Genomic DNA, 22357 nt, shown 5'->3' on the forward strand with positions numbered 1-22357 from the left:
GAGAATGATGTCGATGCTGTGAGAGAGGGATTGCTGGTGTGGCTGCTTTTGGAAATGATAAGTAGCTCAGTTTTCTGGGGGTTGAGAGCAAGATGCATGTCTGTGAGAAGTTGGTTAATGGAGAAAGGCAGGATTCCCAGTTTTCTAGTGCGGTTTTGGAGGGAATCAGAGAAAGAGAAAAGAATTTGCACGTCGTCTGCATATATAAAGTGCTTGATACGCAGATTGGTGAGAAGGGTGGTAAGGGGAAGTAAGTAAATGTTAAAGAGGGTAGAGGAGAGGGAAGAGCCTTGGGGGACACTTTGAGGAGACTGATAGGTTCAGATTCAGTGTTATCAGATAGGACGTGAAATGGCGGTTTTGTAGGTAGGATTGTATCCAAGAGAGCGCATTTCCAGCAATTCCAATACTACTAAGATGGTATTTAACCAGCCTCTGATAGATGTAGACGGTAATTAATCAGTTTTTATCTGGGGAAGAAGAACGATCTGGTGCCCTTCTGCTCATACCACACAGAAAACCTCCTCCACTTCAATCTGTAGGACTTTCTAATAGAAGGCTCTCTAGAAGCCACCAGGACCTGAGACACTTCTTCTGAAAGATCAAGTGGCTGCAGAATTAACCTCTCAGCATCCAGGCTGTGAGCGACAAGATATGGAGCCTGCCTGGATGCTGGATGCCACAGCCTGCCCTGATCCTGCATGATGAGATCTGGGGAAGTCCCCATACTGATCGGTTTAGATGGACAATTCACAAAGGAGTGGAAACCAGATCTGTCTCAGCCAATGAGGGACTATGAGGATCATAGTCCCTCTAAATTCACGAAGCTTCAAGAGAGTTTTTTCCACTAAGGAATCAAAATACATACAGAAGCCATGAGCCCCAATGGTGGGTGAGGGCATCTGAAGCTGTTTTGCCATCTATCCTGTGCAAGGAGCAGAACTGAAGCGCCTTCCTGTTACAGGGTGACGCAAAGATCTATGTCTGGGCTCTCCCAGAGGAGGAGTATCCAATTTGCTACATCCTGATCCTGATCCTGGGACCACTTATGGGGTCTGAAGGCTATCAGCCTTCCACTACCACGTCCTCCGCCCCGGCCAGGTACATGGCCCTGAACACCATCCTGTGGGACAGGGCCCATGACCAGATCTGGACTGCTTCCTGATACAGGAGGTACAATCCCCTGTCTCCCTGCTTGTTGACATACCACATTGCTACTTGGCTATCAGTCTGGATCAGGACAACTTTGTTGAACAGCCAATCTCTGAAAGCCCATAGTGTGTACCTGATTGCCTGGAGCTCCAGGAAGTTGAATGGATATGAATATTCCTGAGCGGACCATAAACCCTGGATGCAGAGCCCATCCATATGAGCTCCCCATGCCAGGGTAGATGCAGCTGTAGTTAACAAAATTTGAAAGGAGATTCCCTGTTCCAGACTGGAAAGTACCCGCCACCAGGACAAGGAGTCCCTGAGAGACACGGTGACTTGGATGCAATCTTGGAGGCTCTGAGTTGCTTGCTGCCACTGAGACCTCAGGGTCCATTGGGCTCTGTGTATGTGTAATCGTGCCAAGGGAGTAACATGGATGGTCGCAGCTATGTGGATCAATAACCTCAACATATGCCAAGCTATTACCTACTGGCTCTGTTGAACGTCCGCTACATTGGCCGGTACTGTGACAGCCCTCTGGCAAGGCAGAAAGCCTTGGTCTGAGCCAGGTCTAGCAGAGCTCTGATGAAGTCCAATTGAGGTGACAGACTGAGATGGAACTTTGGGGAGTTGAGAACGAAACCTAGTGACTTCACAGCGTCCTTCACTCTATCTCCAAAGAGATGCTCTCCTGCACACTGCACATCAGTGAGTCGTTCCTGTATCTCCAGGCAGAGACCCGAGGCCCGCAGCCATGCCATTCTGTGGGCGCCGATTCCCGCTACAGAGACTCTCGATGCTGTCTCGAAATATCGTAGGCCGCACGGACCTCGTGTTTTGCACACTCCAAACCCTTGCACACCAGTGACAGGAGGTTGTCTTGCTGCTGTTGAGGCAGCCACTCAGTCACCTTCTGCACCTGTTTCTAGATATCCTGCGAATATTGGCTCATATAGAGCTGGGTAGGCAGTGATTCAGTCAATAATCATGGTGCCATGGAACACCTTCCTCCCAAGAGCATCCATCGCTCTGTGGTCCTTCCCTGGGGCTCCAAGGAGTGGGTCTGAGAGTGCTTGGTTCTCTTGAGGGGTGATTAAACCACCACAGACTTGTGGGGCAGCTGATGATTATCGAATCAGACAGTCTTCTAGACAAGGTAAACCCCGTCTGCTTTGTTATTGACAGGAGATACCGAGGGGTTGTTCCCAGATCCTCAGCAGCAACTCCAAAAGGATCTTGTGACCCAGGACTGCCAAAGTCTCCTCAGGAGCCTCCACAAATTGGAAGATCTCAAGCATCTTGTGCCTGGCATCCTCCTCTGTCAACAACTGGAATGGGAAGGCCTCCACCATCAACTTCACAAAACCAGCGAAGGTTAAGTCCTCAGGTGGAGACTTCCTTTGCTCCTTTGGTGGTAAAGGGTCTCACGGGAGACCATCCCCCCAGAGATCACAGGCACCGATGGAACTGGACGGGGGCTATAGGCCGTGGCAAGTACACCGGCCTCAGTGGAGCTTCCTCCTTGGACTTGTCAAGATATGACCTGGTGACTTAATGCATTGATTTGTTACTAAGATACAGAACCTTGTACCACTATCTGGTCTCTCTCAAAGGGTGTTAAGCAGACTTCAAATAGCATTATGCTTCCCAACATATTTTCCTTGGTTTTTTTTTCTGCTTCTTTGTACTTCCAGCTCAGTCAGAACCTGGGCTGGAAGCTGGTGCTGTGAGCCATCATTCACAACTACCCAATGAGTTTTCCCCACCTTATATCCCCCTCCCGCTAACATACCTAGTCTAGTCATTGCAGTGACAGTCATGGCCATGGGTCATGGGCCATGGGTCATGCACCAGGGCTCCTTCCGGGACCCTTGAATTCAGCCACTAGGTATCACCCTCTGGGAGCCTTGAACATTGCCTCCACAGAATCTGCAACTCCAGGGGAGCATAAAACCTGACTCTGAGATAAAATGAGAACCTTCTGCATGGCTGCACACAGCGCTCTCCACCTGAGCCACAAGCCAGCCCAATATCTTCCTTTCAGTAATTAGCACCTCATTAAACTTTAAAGACAAGCATACGTTTGCATACACTTCATTAGTATTTTGTTAAAAATATCAAAGAAAGGCATAAACTGCATAATGAACTAATTTAGTCATCGCCTCCAGATTTCTATTTCTATAACACATTCAGTGATTAATTGTAATATAAGGTCATAAGTATAGTAAAAAAAAAAAAAAAAAAATTTACCTGGGTTGCTGTGAGACGTGCACAAGGATTAAAGATGAATAAGCCTTGTAAAAGGTCCAGCAAGTCATCTCCAGCAGCACTGAAAATATGCTGCAGTAGAGTCCCTGGGAAACTTTTAAATGTTACATAATCAGGAAGGCCAGACATACCCTAGAGAAGAGACAAGAAACAGACCATTAGTTTAGATGCAACATTCAAGACTATTGGCAGTATATTAGTCAGGCCATCAGAAAGATTTCACTCAGTTGTTCTTTTTTAAATTTCATCACATAAAGCAATAATTCACCTTACAGAAAAAGAGATGATTGGTTATGCAATTCAAATAAAGGAAAATAATCATAAATAGAAATACATCCAATAAATCATCTTTACAAGAAAAACAATGCAAAAAGGAAGGCAAAAATAATAGGAGACAAAAGGGAAAAAAATATAGGAAACTAGCTTAAGGTGTATTAGCAGTGATATATCAATAGGATCAATACAGACCTACTAATTCCTAGGACGAGAAGACAAAGCACTCCTGGAATTAATAAAAGACTTAAGTTGCTCTTGCAGGAAGAACACAAAATTATCATTATAAAATCAAATTACATATTTACAGGGATATCTACGAAAATAACAACCCAAAGATACAGCCAGAGACCTAAGTGCAAGGAAGTCTTGCCTCCTCTCTTGTAGAACGAGAAAAGTCAGGAAAAATAAGAATCATCTGCCTATAGAATAGAGAGGAGATAGTCCTAAAATATCTTTTCCTCACCTCACTTAATTCCTGTTCCGACATTAAAGAAACAAGATGGGTAGAACATTCATAAATTTCAGTGTTGGAGTCCTCTAAGAAATCAGTCAGATTTTCAAAACATTAGGTACTTGAGCAGATTGAATCTGAGAGGACCTCACTTTGTTAACAGTCGGAAGAAAAAACATTTTATTTATTGAAGGAACTTTATCAGGATTAAAATAAAGAATTTCAATGAAATCGTTCCTTACGGTGCAGTAAGAATCCTCCCCCACTACCTATGGAAAGTTAAGGAAACAATGTTTCAAATGACTGATGCGATTCTCAAGATATTCCAGTCTTCGACACAAATTATTTCTATCTTTAATCACTATTGCATTAAAGGACTGAACATTCACGATAGCAGACTCAGTAGCTGTAATCTGGGATTTTAATTCGCCAAGCTGTAAATCATAATTTTTTCCCATAGTGTCAACTTTACTTGATAGATGGTCAATTTTTGTGTTACAATCCTTCAAGGAATGCCCAAAGCCTGCTATCAGTTCCCATACGGCTTCTAAGGTGACAACGGCCAACACAGATAGTAAAGAAAAAGATTCACCAGGAGACCCAAGAACCAAAGTATCTGAGGCACCAATCATTGCCAATGCAGCAAGATCCAACAGCTTTTCCTGGATCTCAGCGAGAGAAGAAAGCCAAGCACATAACTAGGCCAACGCTTCCTGAGTCCTCAAACACCGGAGAAGGCAGTTGCAGCTGAGACAGCAAGGATCCACTCAGACTCCTCCCCCCCCCCCCCCCCCCGGCGCCAATAGTGCATCATCTCGCGACGCCAGGGGTAGCAGTGCAGGAGCAGCAAAAGTCTTGGAGCCTGCGAGAGCCAAGGAACCAGGGGGCTTAAGGTGACCTCTGACGAAACAGGTGCTCCTTCACCCACAACCGCAGTGGGGCTAGCTACCCCTTCCATCACTGCCAAACCAGACACAAAAGATGGCATAAGTTGCTGCCCTGGTAAATGTTGAGAGTGTGGGGGCGCACACCTTCCCCTTTCTTTTAGATGGCATAGCTCAGGACAAAGAAGCAAAATCAGAAGGAAACAAGGAGCAGTTTTCAGTGTCTGGCTCACGCCGCCATCTTGCCGATGGCAAATTTCACTCAGTTTGAAGACTTCATATGAACACAGACACGTTCTTCTGGTCCCATAATTTTTAGTGTTACAGACATGCAATTTTTTAACCAATTAGTAAGAAAAGTTGGAAATGTGAAAAAGGAAAATATAATCCATTAAATCATAAAGAACTAATATTAAAAATAAAAAAGGAACTTTTTTTCTCATTACTTCAAAGCAAGCAATGGCTTAACAAGCAGTGGCGTAGCAAGAGGGGAGGGGGGCCAATGCCCTGGGCACCAGGCTTAATGGGGGCTCAGCAGCAGGTGGCCATCACATTCCGGCGCTGCTACAGCCTTCTCTCGCCCCATTCTCCATGCTGCAATCATCCCCACAGCACTGCTGCGATCCTGTCATTCACACCTCCCTGCTTCTAAGAATCAAAAGATTGAGGCCATTTAGCATAAACTGCTTCTTCCTTCTTGTCTACCAGCACCTAGGGATCTGGGAGGTGAGAAGGGGCTGGGGAGCAAGACTGTTGGGAGTGGGGTGTCAGGGTCGGAGAGGGTGCTGAGAAGCAAAACTGCTGGGGAGTAGAAGTCTGGGAGGGGAGCAAGACTGTTGGGGATTGGGAGTCTGGGAAGAGAGGAAGCAAGACTGCTGGAGAGTGTGGATGCTGAGAGGACCTAGGGAGCAAGACTGCTGGGAAATTAGAGGGTCAGAGGGGAGAGGAGACTTGGGTGCAAGACTGCTGCGGAGTTGGGGGGCAGAGCTGCTACCGCTACTGAAAAACGCCATAGTACCACCAATGCCATCAAGAATAGCATGGTCCTGCCAGAATAGATAGTGCAGCTAGTGGGTCTTAGCAAGAGAAGGGACAGCACAGCCCTGTTGGAAGAGGAAGTATGGCCCTAGGAAGAAAAGCAGTGGCACAGCCCTGTCCCGTCAAAATTGACAACATGGCCAATGCAACCCTGCTGAAGTTAGTAGCATAGCTGGCTTAGCCTTAGGAAGAGGAACAGCATGCTCTGCCCTGCTGGAAGGTGCCCAAAGCTGATGTGGGTCAGCTCCCACAGCTCAAAATCATTCCCTTCGTTGCAGGGCCTGAAGGAGACTATTGCTGCTGCTGCTGCTACTTCAAAGAGGGAGGAGGGAGAGCATGAGTGTGTGTGTGTGTGTGTGTGTGTTTGTGAGAATGAGAGAGAACATGAGTGTATATGTGAGAGAGAGAGTAGGCATGTATTTGTGTGAGAGAGTGAAAGAGTGTGTGAGTGTGAGAGAGAGAGAAAGAGAAAGAAAGCCAATGTGTGAGAGAGAATGCATGTGTGTGCACAAATCCCTTTCTCTCTGCCTGCTAAGCATGATAATTTCAGGGCATCTGGATATCAAAAGTTCCTAGCTATTGATAATGGGGGATTTTTAAAAAATCCTTATTAGTTTTAATTATTAGGTGTTATTTGATGGGTGTTTGGAAAATTTTTATGAGTTTTACTTATTTGATGTTATTTTATTTGTTAATTGTTTTGAATTATTGTTTTTATTGGTATGTTTTTACTAATTTTGTTTCATGAGGAATGGTAATGTTTGTTTTTCTATTGTTTACAGAATTTGGTTATTGCACTTTTGAGTTCAGTTTTTGTCTGTACATTTCTATTTATACTTTATGATCTCTATATTCTGCATTTGAGGGGATATCTGTACTGCATGTGTAACTGAGGTGAGGTATTCCAGTAGTGTGTAGTTTCTATGCAGGGATTTGTAACAGCTTGGCTTGTTCTGTTTTCCTTATAGGGGGTTTATTGGTGTTTTAGGCCTGGTGTAATATTTGCAGTGCGACCTTTTCATAGGTAGGGTTGTTGCTGTTTGAGTGCTGAAGTTAGTGCTGTTTTGATATTAAGTTTATTGCAATGTCATTCTGTTTTCTCATGGCTTTTGGAGGGCCAAGCCCATGCCCGAGACATGTTACAGTAGGCCTAATACCATGTGGATGTGAAGGGGGGTGTGAGCTCTTTGTACTGCGGCATAGTTGATACAGCCTTGGGAAGCAAACCCATGAGACCTACGCCAGCAGCTGGTTAATGTGCTCATAGCAGGGTTGTCTGCAGCTTCACGTATACCAGCCACCTCCCCTGCAGATTGTGCCCTTGTGTTCTGTCAGCCGGCAGTACTTAGGGAGGTCCCTAGGGCGGTGAAGAGAACTAGAGTCTAAAGGCACAAAGGGGTCAGGGCAGGCAACAGACTAATGGAGTCAGAGACAGGCCAAGATCAGACAGGCAGATAACAAGAATAGTCAGGTCCAGGCGGCAGGCAATCGTGGTTAGGGCCAAGCAAGAGGTCAAGATCAGAAGAGTCAGGCCAAGGGCGGACAAAGACACATGGAAGATACTAAACAAGGCAGATAGGTCGAGGCAAGGCTGGACAAGATGGGCTGGACGAGGGAGGCTGGAGAAGACAAGGCTGGAATCATAATGCAGGAGAACAGGAAACCAGGAACACGCAAGCAACATGTACTGCAAAGCAGGAGACTCGTTGCTAAGACAGGTAATGCTGCAAGGCCCTTGCTTAAATAAGCCAGTCAGCCTGATGTCATCGGAGGGCATTGCTCGGTGTTTCCTGCCACAGAGCACATATAATGTGCACGAATGCACGTGCGCTTAAGGAAGTTCCAGAAAAGCACAGGATGGCAGCGTGCGGAGCCACGCTCGGTGGCGTAGAGGAGATGATGGGCATCCTAGCCACAGGTAATATCAGAAAAACTGGTAAAAATATGTGATGAAAGGTATAAAACAAATTAGTTAAAAAATCACATATATTCAGCGTGAACTATTGAATAAGGTACACCCTCATACATGAGCTATTGTTTCATTTACCACTGGAACAGGGTTTTAACTCATGAACTTATTACAAATGTGCCTGCCTCACTTAAATTAATCATGGGGTAACCCTTTTCATTTCACATTGAAAGTATGCCGCTTTTTTAAGCAAAACATTTTTTTTTTAATTCTTGAAAGGTTTTTGTTTGAAATTTTGAACCTCATTAAAGGTTTACAACATCAGTTCCAACTTAGAAGACATCAATGGAATAGAAAACTTATCTTTTCCAAAAAAACGGACTAGAGCAAAGAGCTTGTCAGCTCTGCTTGGCCGAATGCCCGACACCGCTGGTGTTTCACAAAGGCTTCTTCTTCAGGGGCTTTAAACACTAAGGATGGAACAAAGAACATATTTAGCACAAAGACGCCGACATTCAGGTTACACAGTTTTAATAGCGTAAGCTTACATGTCCAGAGTTGGAGAACAAATTTATCTGCTGTGCGGCATAGCAAAGGACCCACCATCTTAAACCGACGTATTTAAAAAGCCTATGTATGGTCTCAAATCAAACAGAGACAAAGAAATTTCAATGCATACTATTGGAGGATTAATGGTGGGCCCTTTAAATTAATGAGGACCATTCAATGGCAGCGTTCATACCCCGGGGAGATTCAGTGGAAAGTTTGAAAATCCATCTTTGCTCTCTGTAGTTTAAGAGGGATTAATATCTCCTCCTCTGGTTTTCACCTGTACCATATCTAAAATGGTCCATCGTAGATCCGAGAAACTGTGATTTTCTGATAAACAATGTTTTACGATCGGCGCTTCGATGTTTGCCTGTGTTAAGTCTGGCTTTCTATGTTCTCTCAGTCAGATTTTGATTGGCCTAGATGTCCGACACAATGTAAAGTAGGGGACAGTCGCATTGTATTAGGTAAACGACATGATGAGAATTGCAATCCGTATAGATTTCCTTTTATACTCAATGTTGGTAATCAGATCTTTCCAGATTTCTCCAGTCATAGCATTATGACACATGTCACAATGAACCGCAAATTGTATGGAGAACCAATATAGGTAATTGCGGGGAGATTGGTAGTGCTGCTCTCACAAGATGATTTTTAAATGTTCGAGCCTCTCTGAAATGAAATTAGAGGTGGTTCTGTGAACATCGATGGAGTTTGGAGACGTGCCAGTGTTTATGTATGCTCTTAACAATATCTGATGCACGATTTGTAAATTGCAATACATAAACATCCTGGGAAACAGTTTTTTCTACTTGATACAGTAGAAATGATTCTCTCGGAGAATATAACGCCCTTTTATTAGGCTGATCTGATGACTTGAAAGGGTAACCTCTTTCAAAGAATCACTTGTCTAAATCGTAAGCTTGATACTTGAAATCTTTTAACGAATAACAAAGGTGCCGAAGACCGGAAAAACTGGCCCACCAGGAGGCCATTTTTAAAGGATAGAAACCTTGATATCTCAAGAGGTTGTTCTTATCAATATCCTTTTGATACAAGGTGGTCTGAATTTGTGTACCGTTTTTAATTATCATAATGTCCAAGAACAGAAGTTGTTGATAATCAACTTGAGATGTAAATTTCAAGTCATTATCTATCGTATTTAACCATATGAGGAATTGTTGTAGACGTAATTGTCTGATTTCCAGAAAAAAGGAGGTCATCGATGTAACGTATCCACAGGCACATGTCTTGAAAAGAAGGAGGAGATTTGTAGATTATCTGTGTCTCTAGCCGGTTCATAACCAGGTTTAGGTACTGCGGGAGCAACCGAGGACAACAAATTATTCCCAGGGGATTGCGCATGACGAAAGCGCCATTTCTCTTTCAAGAGGATGAAGCATTTATGGCCAAATGGGTCTCAATACTGAATAAATGCTCTATCGATCTCATAGTGTTGATAGTAGAGCAAACTAAGACATCAGTCCAAGAGACTACAGAAAGTTTAGAAGTTTACAAGTTTAACATCAAGGAAGATTTTTCAGTGATTCACTTGGATAAAATCATTAAGAAACATGCAACAGCCTTAGAAGTTTTTTGTTCCACTCTCAAGCAAGCTAAGGTTAAGAAACTGAAAAGAGATGAAAATGATTATGCCACCAATAATATATATAAATGGCTAAATAAAGATGAACAATCGAAACCTTGTCAAGTCACATTCGAGGACTCTGGTAGTGATAACTCAGATGGTTCAGATAGTGATGGTACCTATAAAACTTATAGGAATGGTCAAAACACAGCTAATGCTCAACCTTTTTTAGGGTCGGGTCGAAGAGGAAGTTGGCAGCAAAGGAATGCCCGGTTTTCAACGGAGAGATCCAATTTCCAAGCCCATCAGGAATGGTTCGGTCCTCAAACAAGATCCAAATCAAAACCAGATCCAATGTAGTAAATCTATCGAACACACCACTTACTGAAGACGAGAAGCATGTTCTTGACCTGGGGTTATCATATGTGCCATATAACAACTATGATCCATTTAATAGTCTGGTTATGAACCGGCTAGAGACACAGATAATCTACAAATCTCCTTCTTTCAAGACGTGTGCCTGTGGAATACGTTACATCGATGACCTCCTTTTTTCTGGAAATCAGACAAATTACGTCTACAAACGATTCCTCATATGGTTAAATACGATAGATTAATGACTTGAAATTTACATCTCAAGTTGATTATCACAACTTCCTTTCTTGGATATTATGATAATTAAAACAGTACACAAATTCAGACCACCTTGTATCAAAAGGAATATTAATAAGAACAACCTCTTGAGAATCAAAGTTTCCATCCGAGCGCCTTTAAAAATGGCCTCCCAATAGGCCAGTTTTTCCGTCTACGGTGCCTTTGTTCTTCGTTAAAAGATTTCAAGTATCAAGCTTACGATTTAGCCAAGTGATTCTTTGAAAGAGGTTACCCTTTTCAAGTCATCAGATCAGCCTATAAAAGGGCGTTATATTCTCTGAGAGAATCACTTCTACTGTATTAAAGTAGAAAAACTATTTCCCAGGATGTTTATGTATTGCAATTTACAAATCGTGCATCAGATATTGTTAAGAGCATACATAAACACTGGCACGTTCTCCAACTCCATCCGATGTTCACAGAACCACCTCTAATTTCATTTCAGAGAGGATCGAACATTAAAAATTATCTTGTGAGAGCAGCACCACCGATCTCCCCGCAATTACCTATAATTGGTCTCCATACAATTTGCGGTCATTGTGACATGTGTCATAATGCTATGACTGGAGAAATCTGGAAAGATCCGATTATCAACATTGAGTATAAAAGGAAATCTATAACTGACTGCAATTTTCATCATGTCGTTTACCTAATACAATGCGACTGTCCCCTACTTTACATTGGTCGGAAATCTAGGCCAATCAAAATACTACTGAGAGAACATAGAAGCAGACTTAACACAGGCAACATCGAAGCGCCGATCGTAAAACATTGTTTATCAGAAAAATCACAGTTTCTCGGATCTACGATGGATCATTTTAGATATGGTCCCGGTGAACACCAGAGGAGAAGATATTAATACCCTCTTAAACTACAGAGAGCAAAGATGGATTTTCAAACTTTCCACTGAATCTCCCTGGGGTATGAACGATGCCATTGAATGGTCCTCATTAATTTAAAGGGCCCACCATTAATCCTCCAATAGTATGCTTTGAAATTTCTTTGTCTCTGTTTTGATTGGTCGCCTTTGAGACCATATGTAGGCTTTAAATACGTCGGTTTTAAGATGGCGGGTCCTTTGCTATGCCGCACAACAGATAATTTGTTCTCCAACTCTGGACATGTAAGCTTACGCTATTAAAACTGTGTAACCTGAATGTCGGCGTCTTTGTGCTAAATATGTTCTTTGTTCCATCCTTTAGTGTTTAAAGCCCCTGAAGAAGCCTTTGAAACACCAGCAGTGTCGGGCATTCGGCCGAGCAGAGCTGACAAGCTTTTTGCTCTAGTCTGTTTTTTTTGAAAAAATAAGTTTTCTATTCCACTGATGTCTTCTTATTAAGTTGGAACTGACGTTGTAAACCTTTAATGAGGTTCAAAATTTCAAACAAAAACCTTTCAAGAATTTAAAAAAAATTTGTTTCTGCTTAAAAAAAGCAGCATAATTTAATGTGAAATGAAAAGGGTTACCCCATGATTAATTTAAGTGAGCAGGCACATTTGTAATAAGTGCATAAGAGTTAAAACGCTGTTCCAGCGTAAATGTACAATAGCTTATGTATGAGGGTGTACCTTATTCAATAGTTCACGTTGAATATATGTGATTTTTTTCATAATTTATCCTAGCCACAGGAGCATGTTGATGGCGCCCTGGGCCACTCTTGTCAGCATCAAGGTGAGTACAGAGGCTCACGGGCCATCCCACAAGCCATGTTCCTATCAGTACACCCCCTCCAAAGCCCCCGTTTTCTAGGCTTGGGTTTCCTGGAGTATCTCCTGTGGAATTCAGATATGAGTTGGGGGCTTGCAGATTGGAGGCCAGCTCCCAAGAATTCTCCTCGGGTCCATATTTCTTCCAGGAGATAAGATACTGCAACTAGTTTTGGACTCTTCAGGAATCTAAAATCTCCTGGACCTCAAATTCAGTGCCTTCTTCTGTAGTAACTTTGGTGGTCTGGAGGAGCAGTCTGCCCAGCCAAGAGAGAATGACAGGTTTCAACAGTGAGATGTGGAAAACATCATGAATTTGTAAAGATGCCGAAAGTTTGAGTTTCTAAGGCATAGGGCCCAGTTGTTGTTCAATGGGGAATGGACGTACAAATCATAGTGCAAACTTTAGAGATGGCATCTTTAATCATAGATTTTTAGTGCTGATCCAAACTAAGCTTCCCAGACAAAGTTGAGGTGCTGGATGGCATTTCTTGTCTCTGTGTTTTTTAAATCACTCCACCACTTGCTGTAGGTAGGAGACAGTGTATCTTCTGCCACAGTTTCCTAGCATTCCTGTCCCATCAGGTTAGCTGCTGGCAAGAGAGTTAGAGATCAGAACAGGTCTGGGTATACTGGGATAGTGCTTGAACATGATGTAGAAGGGTGATGACCCTGTGGAACCGTTCACATGTTTATTATAAGAGAATTCAGCCATGGGAGGAGGGGGACCCAGTTATCCTGCCGCTAGTTCATGTAGGCTCATAGAAAGGCCTTGAGACTCTGATTTGCACACTCGGTTTATCCATTGCTCTGGGGGTGGTAACTTAGGTAAAATCCAACATTAATTCTAAACTTCCTGCACAAGCCTTTCCAGTAGCAGGCTGTGACTGAAAGGATCTGAAGAGAGAATACGTGCAGATGGAAGATATATTGGACAAAGTTTAATAAGTTCAGATGCAGATGGGCAGCCCGGAAGGGGCATGAAATGAGCCATCTTAGAAAACCTATTTACTACCACCTATATGGTGGTGTTCCCATGAGAGAGGGGCAGGTTAGTGATGAAATCAGCGGCCAAATGGGTCCAGGGTTCCTCGGGGGTTTGCAGTGGCTATAACAAACCCCAAGGTTGTGCTCGCACACTCTTATTCATGGCACACGAGGGACAAGACTCTACATAACGTTTCACATTGGTCTGTATCTGAGGCCATCAGTAGTGTTTGACAATTATGTCCAACGTTTGGGTGATACCTGGGTGCTCCGCCAAGCGCGAGTCATAAGCCTATTGAAGAACCTTCTGTCATTGGCATCAGAGAACCATAGTCTTCCCAGGAAGAACTATAAACGTGGCAGCAACCACAATCTTTGCAGGGTCAATGATATGCTGTGGGGATTCCAGAGAGCCCTCGGTATCAAAGGAGCATAAGAGGGCATCAGCTAGTCTGTTCTTCTCAGTGGGACTGTACCGCAACTCCAAATCAAACAGACTAAAAAACAATGACCATCAGGCTTGTCGGGGGTTCAGCTCTGTTCTTACAGTAGATACTCTAGGTTCTTGTGAATCATACAGTTAGTTATTTGGTACTTAGCCCCTTCCAGCAGGTGTTACCAATCTTCCAAGGCTAGCTTGACCGCTAGTAGCTCATGATCTCAAAGGTATAATTCTTCTCTGCCGGAGAGAATTTCTTTGAAAAATAGGAGCAGGTCACGAGAGTACCATTATGGCGATGCTGTAGGAGGGCAGTGCCTATCCCGAGGGTAGGCTAATCTATCTCCAGGGGGAATGGCTTGGAAGGATCTGGATGGTGTAGGCACAGATCAAAGATGAACTCCTCTTTGAGATGCTTGAAAGTTTGGATAGTGTCTGTGGTCCAGTTCTTGGTGTCCGTTTTTAGTTAGGAGACATAATCATGGATTAATTGCCTATAGTAATTTGCGAACTCTAGGAAGCTCTGCAGCACTTTAAGGTCCACAGGCCAGGACCACTCAAGTATAGCTTTTAATTTATCTGGGTCCATAGAGAGACCTTGATGAGAAATAATATATCTCAGAAGGGAAGTTCTTCTTGTTCAAAGATATACTTCTCTAACTTGGTGTAGAGGTTGTACTCATGGAGTTTCTGGAGGATCTGTTTCACATGATGTCGATGCTCTGATGACGACTTTAAGAAGACTAGAATATCATTCAGGTAAACTACCATATGGGAGTAGAGAAGGTCCCAGAAGTTCTCGTTCACCATAAATTGGAAAACTGAAGAGGTGTTGCACAATCTGAAGGGCATGACTAGATATTTATAGTGTTCATCATGGGTGTTAAAGGCTGTTTTCCACTTGTCACCCTCTCAGATTCTGATCAGGTTGAATGCTTCCTGAAGGTCCAGCTTGATAAATATTTGCATGCCCCAAAAGCAGGCAAAGATCAAAGGAAGAGGATAGCGATTCTTCTTGGTAATAGAGTTAAGAGCATGATAATCAATGCAGGGATGTAACAAATCATCCTTCTTCCTACGAAAAAGAATCCAGCCCCTGCAAGTAAGGAAGAGGGGCGAATGAAACCTCTGTCAAAGTTCTCTTCAATATATTTGGTCATAGCCTCTGTTTCAGTGGCAGAGAATACGTATACTATGCCTCTGGATGGAACCTTGCCGGGGACCAAGACTACGGCTCAATCATAGGAGCGATGAGGTGGCAGGACCTCCACCTGCTGTTTGCTGAAAACTTCTGCAATCCTGGTATATTATGATGGAATATCTGGAAGCTCTGCGGTAATTGTCCGAGCCACAGGCACCACAGGCAACACTTTGGCAAGGCATTGCTCCTGGCAGGTAGGACCTCATTTGGTGATTTGCAACATGTTCCAATCAATGTGGGGTAGTCCCAAGATAATTGCCTTGACTGCCTTGGACAATATGTAGAGGCTGATTTGCCCTCCATACAGCATCCCTGTTTGCATTGTCAGTGTTACGGTGGCTCTTATAACATGTCCAGGCAAGGTGTCCAAGGGAACAGTTGGTATGCAGTAATGTTGGACCAGAGCCTCATAGATAAAGCTGCTCCCAGCACCTGTATCCAGAAAGGCAAGAACATAGACAAGAATGTCTCCAAGAGATTCAGGCATTGGAACTAGTAGTTGTGGAGAGTTGCAGGGATGACCTAGGGTGGCCTCTCCCCCCAGGCCTAGGTCCTTGAGTTTCCTGGCTTATTTGGGCAGTGACTTCCGAATTGCCCAGATGCAGAACAGTATAAGCACATGTTAAGGTTACAGTGCCCGAACAAATAAGGATTTGGCTGAAGAAAGAACTCTATGTATGTTCTCTAGCAACCATCATACGTGGCCACAGTGAGCTGAGTGGCTTATATATGCAAGCTCGTATAGCTACTGGGCTTGAATAATCATAGGTTGCAGAGAATGTTCAAAGTGCTACCACTAGGTGCCAAACAACTACCGTGTGAGCACTTATCTGATTCCACCTGTAGCAGATTTATGCATATAACCCTGAAGGGCTGCTCCAACACTGCGGTGTTGCGGAGTATTGGACTCCTTCCTCAGGGATCCTTCAGGAAATGTGCTTGTGGTACTGTGTGGAAATGTGCTTGTGGTACTGTGTGGAAACAAAAAACAGTTCTTAATTATGCCTGCAGGGCTAAAAGTAACAATGGAACAATGTCAGGCTGGTGAGAAGAAAACAACTTACAGAGCCTTTTGGTTGCAGTCATTAAGTACGCTCGCAGTGTTGGAGCAGCCCTTCAGGGTTATATGCATAAATCTGCTACAGGTGGAATCAGATAAGTGCTCACACGGTAGTTGTTTGGCACCTAGTGGTAGCACTTTGAACATTCTCTGCAACCTATGATTATTCAAGCCCAGTAGCTATACGAGCTTGCATATATAAGCCACTCAGCTCACTGTGGCCACGTATGATGGTTGCTAGAGAACATACATAGAGTTCTTTCTTCAGCCAAATCCTTATTTGTTCGTTTACTGTGGACTTTTGGCTTTCATAAGAGTATCACAATTCTAAGGTTACAGTGCCTGCATGGTTTTTACTTGTGCATTCCCAGCAACAAGGAAGAGCAGGAGGTTATAAGAAGCTGGAAATTCAGGGCGAGGCAGTAAGCCAAGCCTCTTTCTCTCTAGCCCAATCCTGAAATTCAGGTCTAGCCATACAGCTAGATTAATAAGGCCTTCCAAAGTATCTGGCAGGCTCAGGGCAGCCAGCTCATCTTTAATGTGCTCAGAGTCCTTGTCTAAAAATTGCAATCAGGCTGTCAGTGTCCCACTGAAGTTCAGAGGACAGAGTGCAGAACTGCATACTCTCCCACAGTCTGGGAGCCTTGCCTAAACTGTAGGAGCGCAGATGCCTTGGAAGCCGTGCGACCAGGCTCATCGAATATTTGCCAGAATTCGTGCAGGAAGCGCATTAGGTCCCTTCAAGAATGGAGCATCCCTTTCCCAAAGGGGTGAGGACCATTCCAGAATGGTGCCGCCCAACAAGGAAAGAATATAAGTCACCTTGACTTGGGCAGTCAGATACAGGGGTGCCTGCAAATCAAATTTCATCCGACATTGGTTGAGGAAGCCTCTACATTTTAATGGATCTCAATCATACTGCAGAGGCAGGTGAAGCAAGAGTAGCAAGCCACATAACAGGTGCCGGAGCAGAAGCCGAAGTAGGCTGAGCTGCAATGCCCTGAAGATATCCAGCCATAATATTAAGCTGATCCTGCTGCTTTTGGAAGTGGTGTGCTAAGCCGGCTATAGCGGAGGCCGGAAGCAAGTCCACTGAGCTCTTGGCCTCAGCAAACTGTGAAGGGTAGCGAGGGTGTGATCCCTTTGTGCTGTAGCATAGTTGACGCAGGATTTGGTGAGAGAGGTAACGGTTGTGGGGCCGCTTGGCAATAGTGATCATAACATGATCAAATTTGAATTAATGCCTGGAAAGGGGGCAGTAAGAAAATCCATGGCTCTCATGTTAAACTTTCAAAAGGGAAACTTTGATAAAATGAGAAAAAAAGAAAAAAACTGAAAGGTGCAGCTAAAAGGGAAAAAGTGTGCAAGAGGCGTGGTCATTGTTAAAAATACCATCCGTCCAGCCTGTCACGGCGTGTGCGCATGCACCTTCGCTGCCTTGAGCGCCCATATTGGACGTACAGGGGTGCACGTATTCATCCTTCGCCGGCGGGGCTGCTGAAGCCGCTCTCTCTCGACGCCCTTCTACTGCTGCTGCTGGGGGCTTGCATGGCCGCGGCCAGGGCAGGTGAGCGGGGGCTGGGGGAAAGTTTGGGACTGTGAAATTTCGTCTCTCTCTGCTGTGGCTTGGATTGGATTGGATTGGGTTGGTTTGGTTTGGGACTGGGCGGCTAAGTGCAAGAAGCATTTTTTTTTTCTGTGGATTGGGTTGGTTTGAGACTGGGCGGCTAAGCGCAAGAAGCATTTTTTTTTCTGTGGATTGGGTTGGTTTGGGACTGGGCGGCTAAGTGCGAGAAGCATTTTTTTCCTATGGATTGGGTTGGTTTGGGACTGTTAAATTTCATCTCTCTTGTCCGTCCGAAGGAGGGTGCTTTGTTGCGCTCCCTGCCTCCGATCGCCGGCTGCTGGGGCTTGCTGGCGCCGGGCGCTCAAGGCAGCGGGGTCTGTAGGAGAACCATCCACTTCCTGGTACCTGTCATTTCAAACGTCATTTGAAATGACAGGTACCAGCGCGCCTATACAGTAAAATGGATTGCGCTTCATGGATGCGCGTTGGACGCGGCTTGAATTTGCATGCCATTTAAATACAGTATCGAGCGGTAGGTGATCCGAACTGTGCGTGCGGCAAACACGGGTACGCCGGGCACTAACACACCTCTTTCTACCACACCTTACTGTATCAGCCCATAAGAAAGGTGGAAAGAAGGCAAAACGATTCCCGGCATGGTTAAAAGGTGAGGTGAAAGAAGCTATTTTAGCCAAAAGATCTTCATTCAAAAATTGGAAGAAGGATCCATCAGAAGAAAATAGGATAAATCATAAGCATTAGCACGTGAAATGTAAGACACTGATAAGACAGGCTAAGAGAAAATGTGAAAAGAAGTTGGTCATAAAGGCAAAAACTCACAATAAAAACTTTAAAAAATATATCCAAAGCAGAAAGCCTGCGAGGAGTCAGTTAGACTGTTAGATGATTGAGGGGTTAAAGGGGCACTTAGAGAAGATAAGGCCATCATGGAAAAATTAAATGATTTGTGAGAAGATAGACAAAGGAGGGGGTGTATGTGTGAGAGAGAGGGTATGAAAGAACATGGGTATGTGAGAGAGAGGATACAATTTGTGTGCCCCCTTTCTCCCAAATCCATGACAATCACAAGGTGACTGGAAATAAAAACAAATCCCAGATATGGAGAGCAGGAGTTTTTTTTAATCCTTATTAGTTTCATTATTTACACTTGGGAGAATTCTGGGCAAAAACCTTACAATTCTGCAAAATTCTGCATATTTTATATTAGGACAAAATAACACAATATACATGACAGTCTAAGTAATTAATTTAAAATGTAATACAGAAAAAATATTACTTAAATATGTAGAGTTTTAAATATTTTGAGCAGAATTTCCCTAGAAGTTCACTATAAGTGTGTCTCTTCTACCCTCTCTCCCTGCTCCCCTGGGCCAGTCTCCGTTCACTTTGCCCTCTCAAGCCCTAACTCCTCCACCTTCTACTCTCTCTCTAGGCTCAATTCCTTCCACTATATCCACTCCCAGAATTTGACCCCTCTCTCAATACTGCCCCTCACACAGGCTCCCCTCTGTCCGCCTCTCTCTCTCACACACACACAGGCTTCCCTTCTCTCTAGTGCACATACACACCCCCTCATACAGACTCCCCTCTCTCTCTCGCGCACACACACACACCCTCATACAGGCTTCCCTCTCGCGCGCGCGCGCACACACACACCCTCATACAGGCTCCCTCTCTCTCTTGCGCACACACACACACTCTCCTACATGCTCCCTCTTTCTCTCTCTTACACTCACACCCTCATTACAAGCTCCCTCTCTCTCTTGCACACACCCACACCCTCAATACAGGCTCCCTCTCTCTCTTGCACACACCCACACCCTCAATACAGGCTCCCTCTCTCTCTATCTCACTCACACACACACTCTCTCTCTCTCTCTCATTCAGGCTCTCTCTCTCTCACACACACACACCCCCCCTCATACAGGCTCCCTCTCTTTCTTGCACACACACACACCCTCATACATGCTCCCTCTTTCTTGCACTCGCACACACACACACCCTCCTCATACAAGCTCCCTCTTTCTCTCTTGCACACACACATCCACACCCTCATACATGCTCCCTCTTTCTTGCACACACATAACCCCTCATACATGCTCCCTCTTTCTTGCGCACACACACCCTCATACAAGCTCCCTCTTTCTCTCTTGCACACACACATCCACACCCTCATACAGGCTCCCTCTCTTTCTTGCATACACCCTCATACAGGCTCCTTCTCTTTCTTGCACACACACACACACACACCCTCATACAGGCTCTTTGTCTCTCTTGCACACACACACACACACCCATATTCACTCCATTTCTCTCTCACATATACACCTCACCCAGGCTACCTATGTCTCTCTCTCACACACCCTGCACACTGGCTCCTTCTCTCGCTCAACCCCCCTACACATAGGCTCCCTCTCTCTCACACACACATCCCTTCATACAGGCTCTCTTTCTTACCCATACACACACCCTCACACAGGCTCCCTCTCTTACAAATCAAGAAAAATAAAACAATCATAATAAAATCATACTACTAAAAATAATAAATATTTCAAACAACTAATAAATAGAACATCCAATAATTAAATTCTCATGAAAATGTTTATAAATGTCCCAAAACACCAATATAATATTTCAAAACAGCAGATACATCAAACAACATACAATCCTGTTGGAATTCTACGCTACTGAAGAGCGCAGAATTCCCATCCTGCACAATTATATAGAATTTGGCAGGCCCCGGCATGCTGCGAGTGGGACACCCTCTGCTCACGGCACACCTGGGCCTGCTTCATTTTTACCGTGAGCGGGATTTTAGTCCCCTGACACAGACCGTGTTTCACCACAATGGCCACATTGGGAGGGACCAGTTCACAGCACATAACAGTGGTAAAAAGTCATAATATGCAAAGAATCCAAAACCTCATCCAATTTCTGTATCGCTAATACACTTTGGGCCAGATTTTGTAATCTACGCGCGGGCATAGATTTGTGCACGCAACCCAGCACGCACAAATCTATGCCCGATTTTATAACATGCGCGCGCAGCCACGCGCATGTTATAAAATCCAGGGTCGGCACGCGCAAGGGGGTGCACACTTGTGCACCTTGCACACGCCAAGCCCTATTGGAGCCCTGATGGCTTTCCATGTTCCCTCCTAGGCCGCTCCGAAATCGGAGCAGCCTCGGAGGGAACTTTCCTTCCACCCCCCCACCTTCCCCTCCCTTCCCCTATCTAACCCGCCCCCCAGTCCTATCTAAATCCCCCCCCACCTTCATTTCTTTATTTACGCCTGCCTTGGGGCAGGCGTAGGTTGCACGCGCTGGCCGAGTGCCAGTGCGAGAGCCCCTGGCACGACCGCTGTGCCAGAGGCCTCCGTCCCGCCCCCGCCCGCTCCCCGCCCATTTTTCAAGCCCTGGGACATGCGCGCAACGCCGAGCCTATGCAAAATAGGCTCGGCGTGCGCAGGACTGTTTTAAAAGGGTTACGCAAGTATATTATATGTGTAACCCTTTTAAAATCCGCCCCAATATTTGTAAACTCATCGTGTTTCCCATACGCCAAGATGGCCACTTTTGGCTTCTTGTTCATTGTGACTTTATACCACTGTTATGTTGCTCTGCACTGGTCACTCCCAATGCAGCCATTGTGGCGAATCACGGACCATGTCGGGGGACGGAAATCCTGTATTTCTTGATATAAAATCGCTTTAAAATTTTTCTTCACTTAATTAGATGTATATTAAAGTTGCATTCCTCTGGCTTTTAAAAACAATTGACTTTGCTCATCCTTATAAGAAGGGATCCTAACTCTTTAATGCCAAACCTCTATGTTTTGGGATTTCCTCAGCATGTATCGCTCATCATTTCTACTTTATATTTGCTATAGTACTTAGTAATAGGCCATACCTGTATTAATAAGAAAAATATACCTTCATGGTGCTTATAAAAAGATTCCCCCCTACATTTTATATATGCTCCAAAACATATGCATAAAGATTTCAAGTATTACATTCATAATAGAAATGGACAATATTACAGCAGATAGACTGTAAGACCTTTCTAGTCTGTTAATTTTCCTTCCTGTTGAAATCCCAGTGATCCAAATTTATCTCAGTCTTTTCCTTTGCTTCCTCACAACTGAGTGTCCTCTGTGATTATTCCATTCATTGAATTCTGGTACTGTATTTTTCTTCAATATCTCTACTGGGAGACCATTCCAAGATCCATGATCCTTTCTGTGAATACATATTTCCTATACTTAACTTCAGCCTCATCTCATTACCTCTTGTTCTACAGCTTCCTTCCAACTGTAAAAGTATTTGCTTCTTGTAAATCATTTGTACCTTTTAGGTAGCTGAATATCTCTATTATATCCTTCTCCCTCTCTTTTCAGGTACAAATCATTAGGTCCTTAAGTCTAATTTAAGGACTTACAAAATTTAAGACGCTTACAAAACTGCCCTGCACCACTACAGGAACTCCACCTTAAAGTCAAAAAGCGATTTCTACGCTCACAAGATTCACGACCTGGTCTACGATGCAAAAGCCCTTTTTTCCTACGTATCCGAACTAACACAAACCAACACTCCTTCCATCCCTAACG

The 22357-nt window shown here is 44.3% G+C and overlaps 1 protein-coding gene across 1 annotated transcript in view; it reads right to left on the reverse strand.

Annotated features, from left to right (window-relative positions):
* The window catches only part of CDK7 (cyclin dependent kinase 7), a 268354-nt gene that overhangs the window by 111840 nt on the left and 134157 nt on the right, over positions 1 to 22357 (reverse strand). The window contains exon 10 of the mRNA XM_029575717.1: positions 3403 to 3552. Coding sequence (XP_029431577.1) covers positions 3403 to 3552 — 150 coding nt within the window. The remainder of the gene's footprint in view (positions 1 to 3402; positions 3553 to 22357) is intronic.

Source organism: Rhinatrema bivittatum, chromosome 1, assembly GCF_901001135.1.
Source record: "Rhinatrema bivittatum chromosome 1, aRhiBiv1.1, whole genome shotgun sequence".
In the NCBI taxonomy this organism is placed as follows: Eukaryota; Metazoa; Chordata; class Amphibia; order Gymnophiona; family Rhinatrematidae; genus Rhinatrema; species Rhinatrema bivittatum.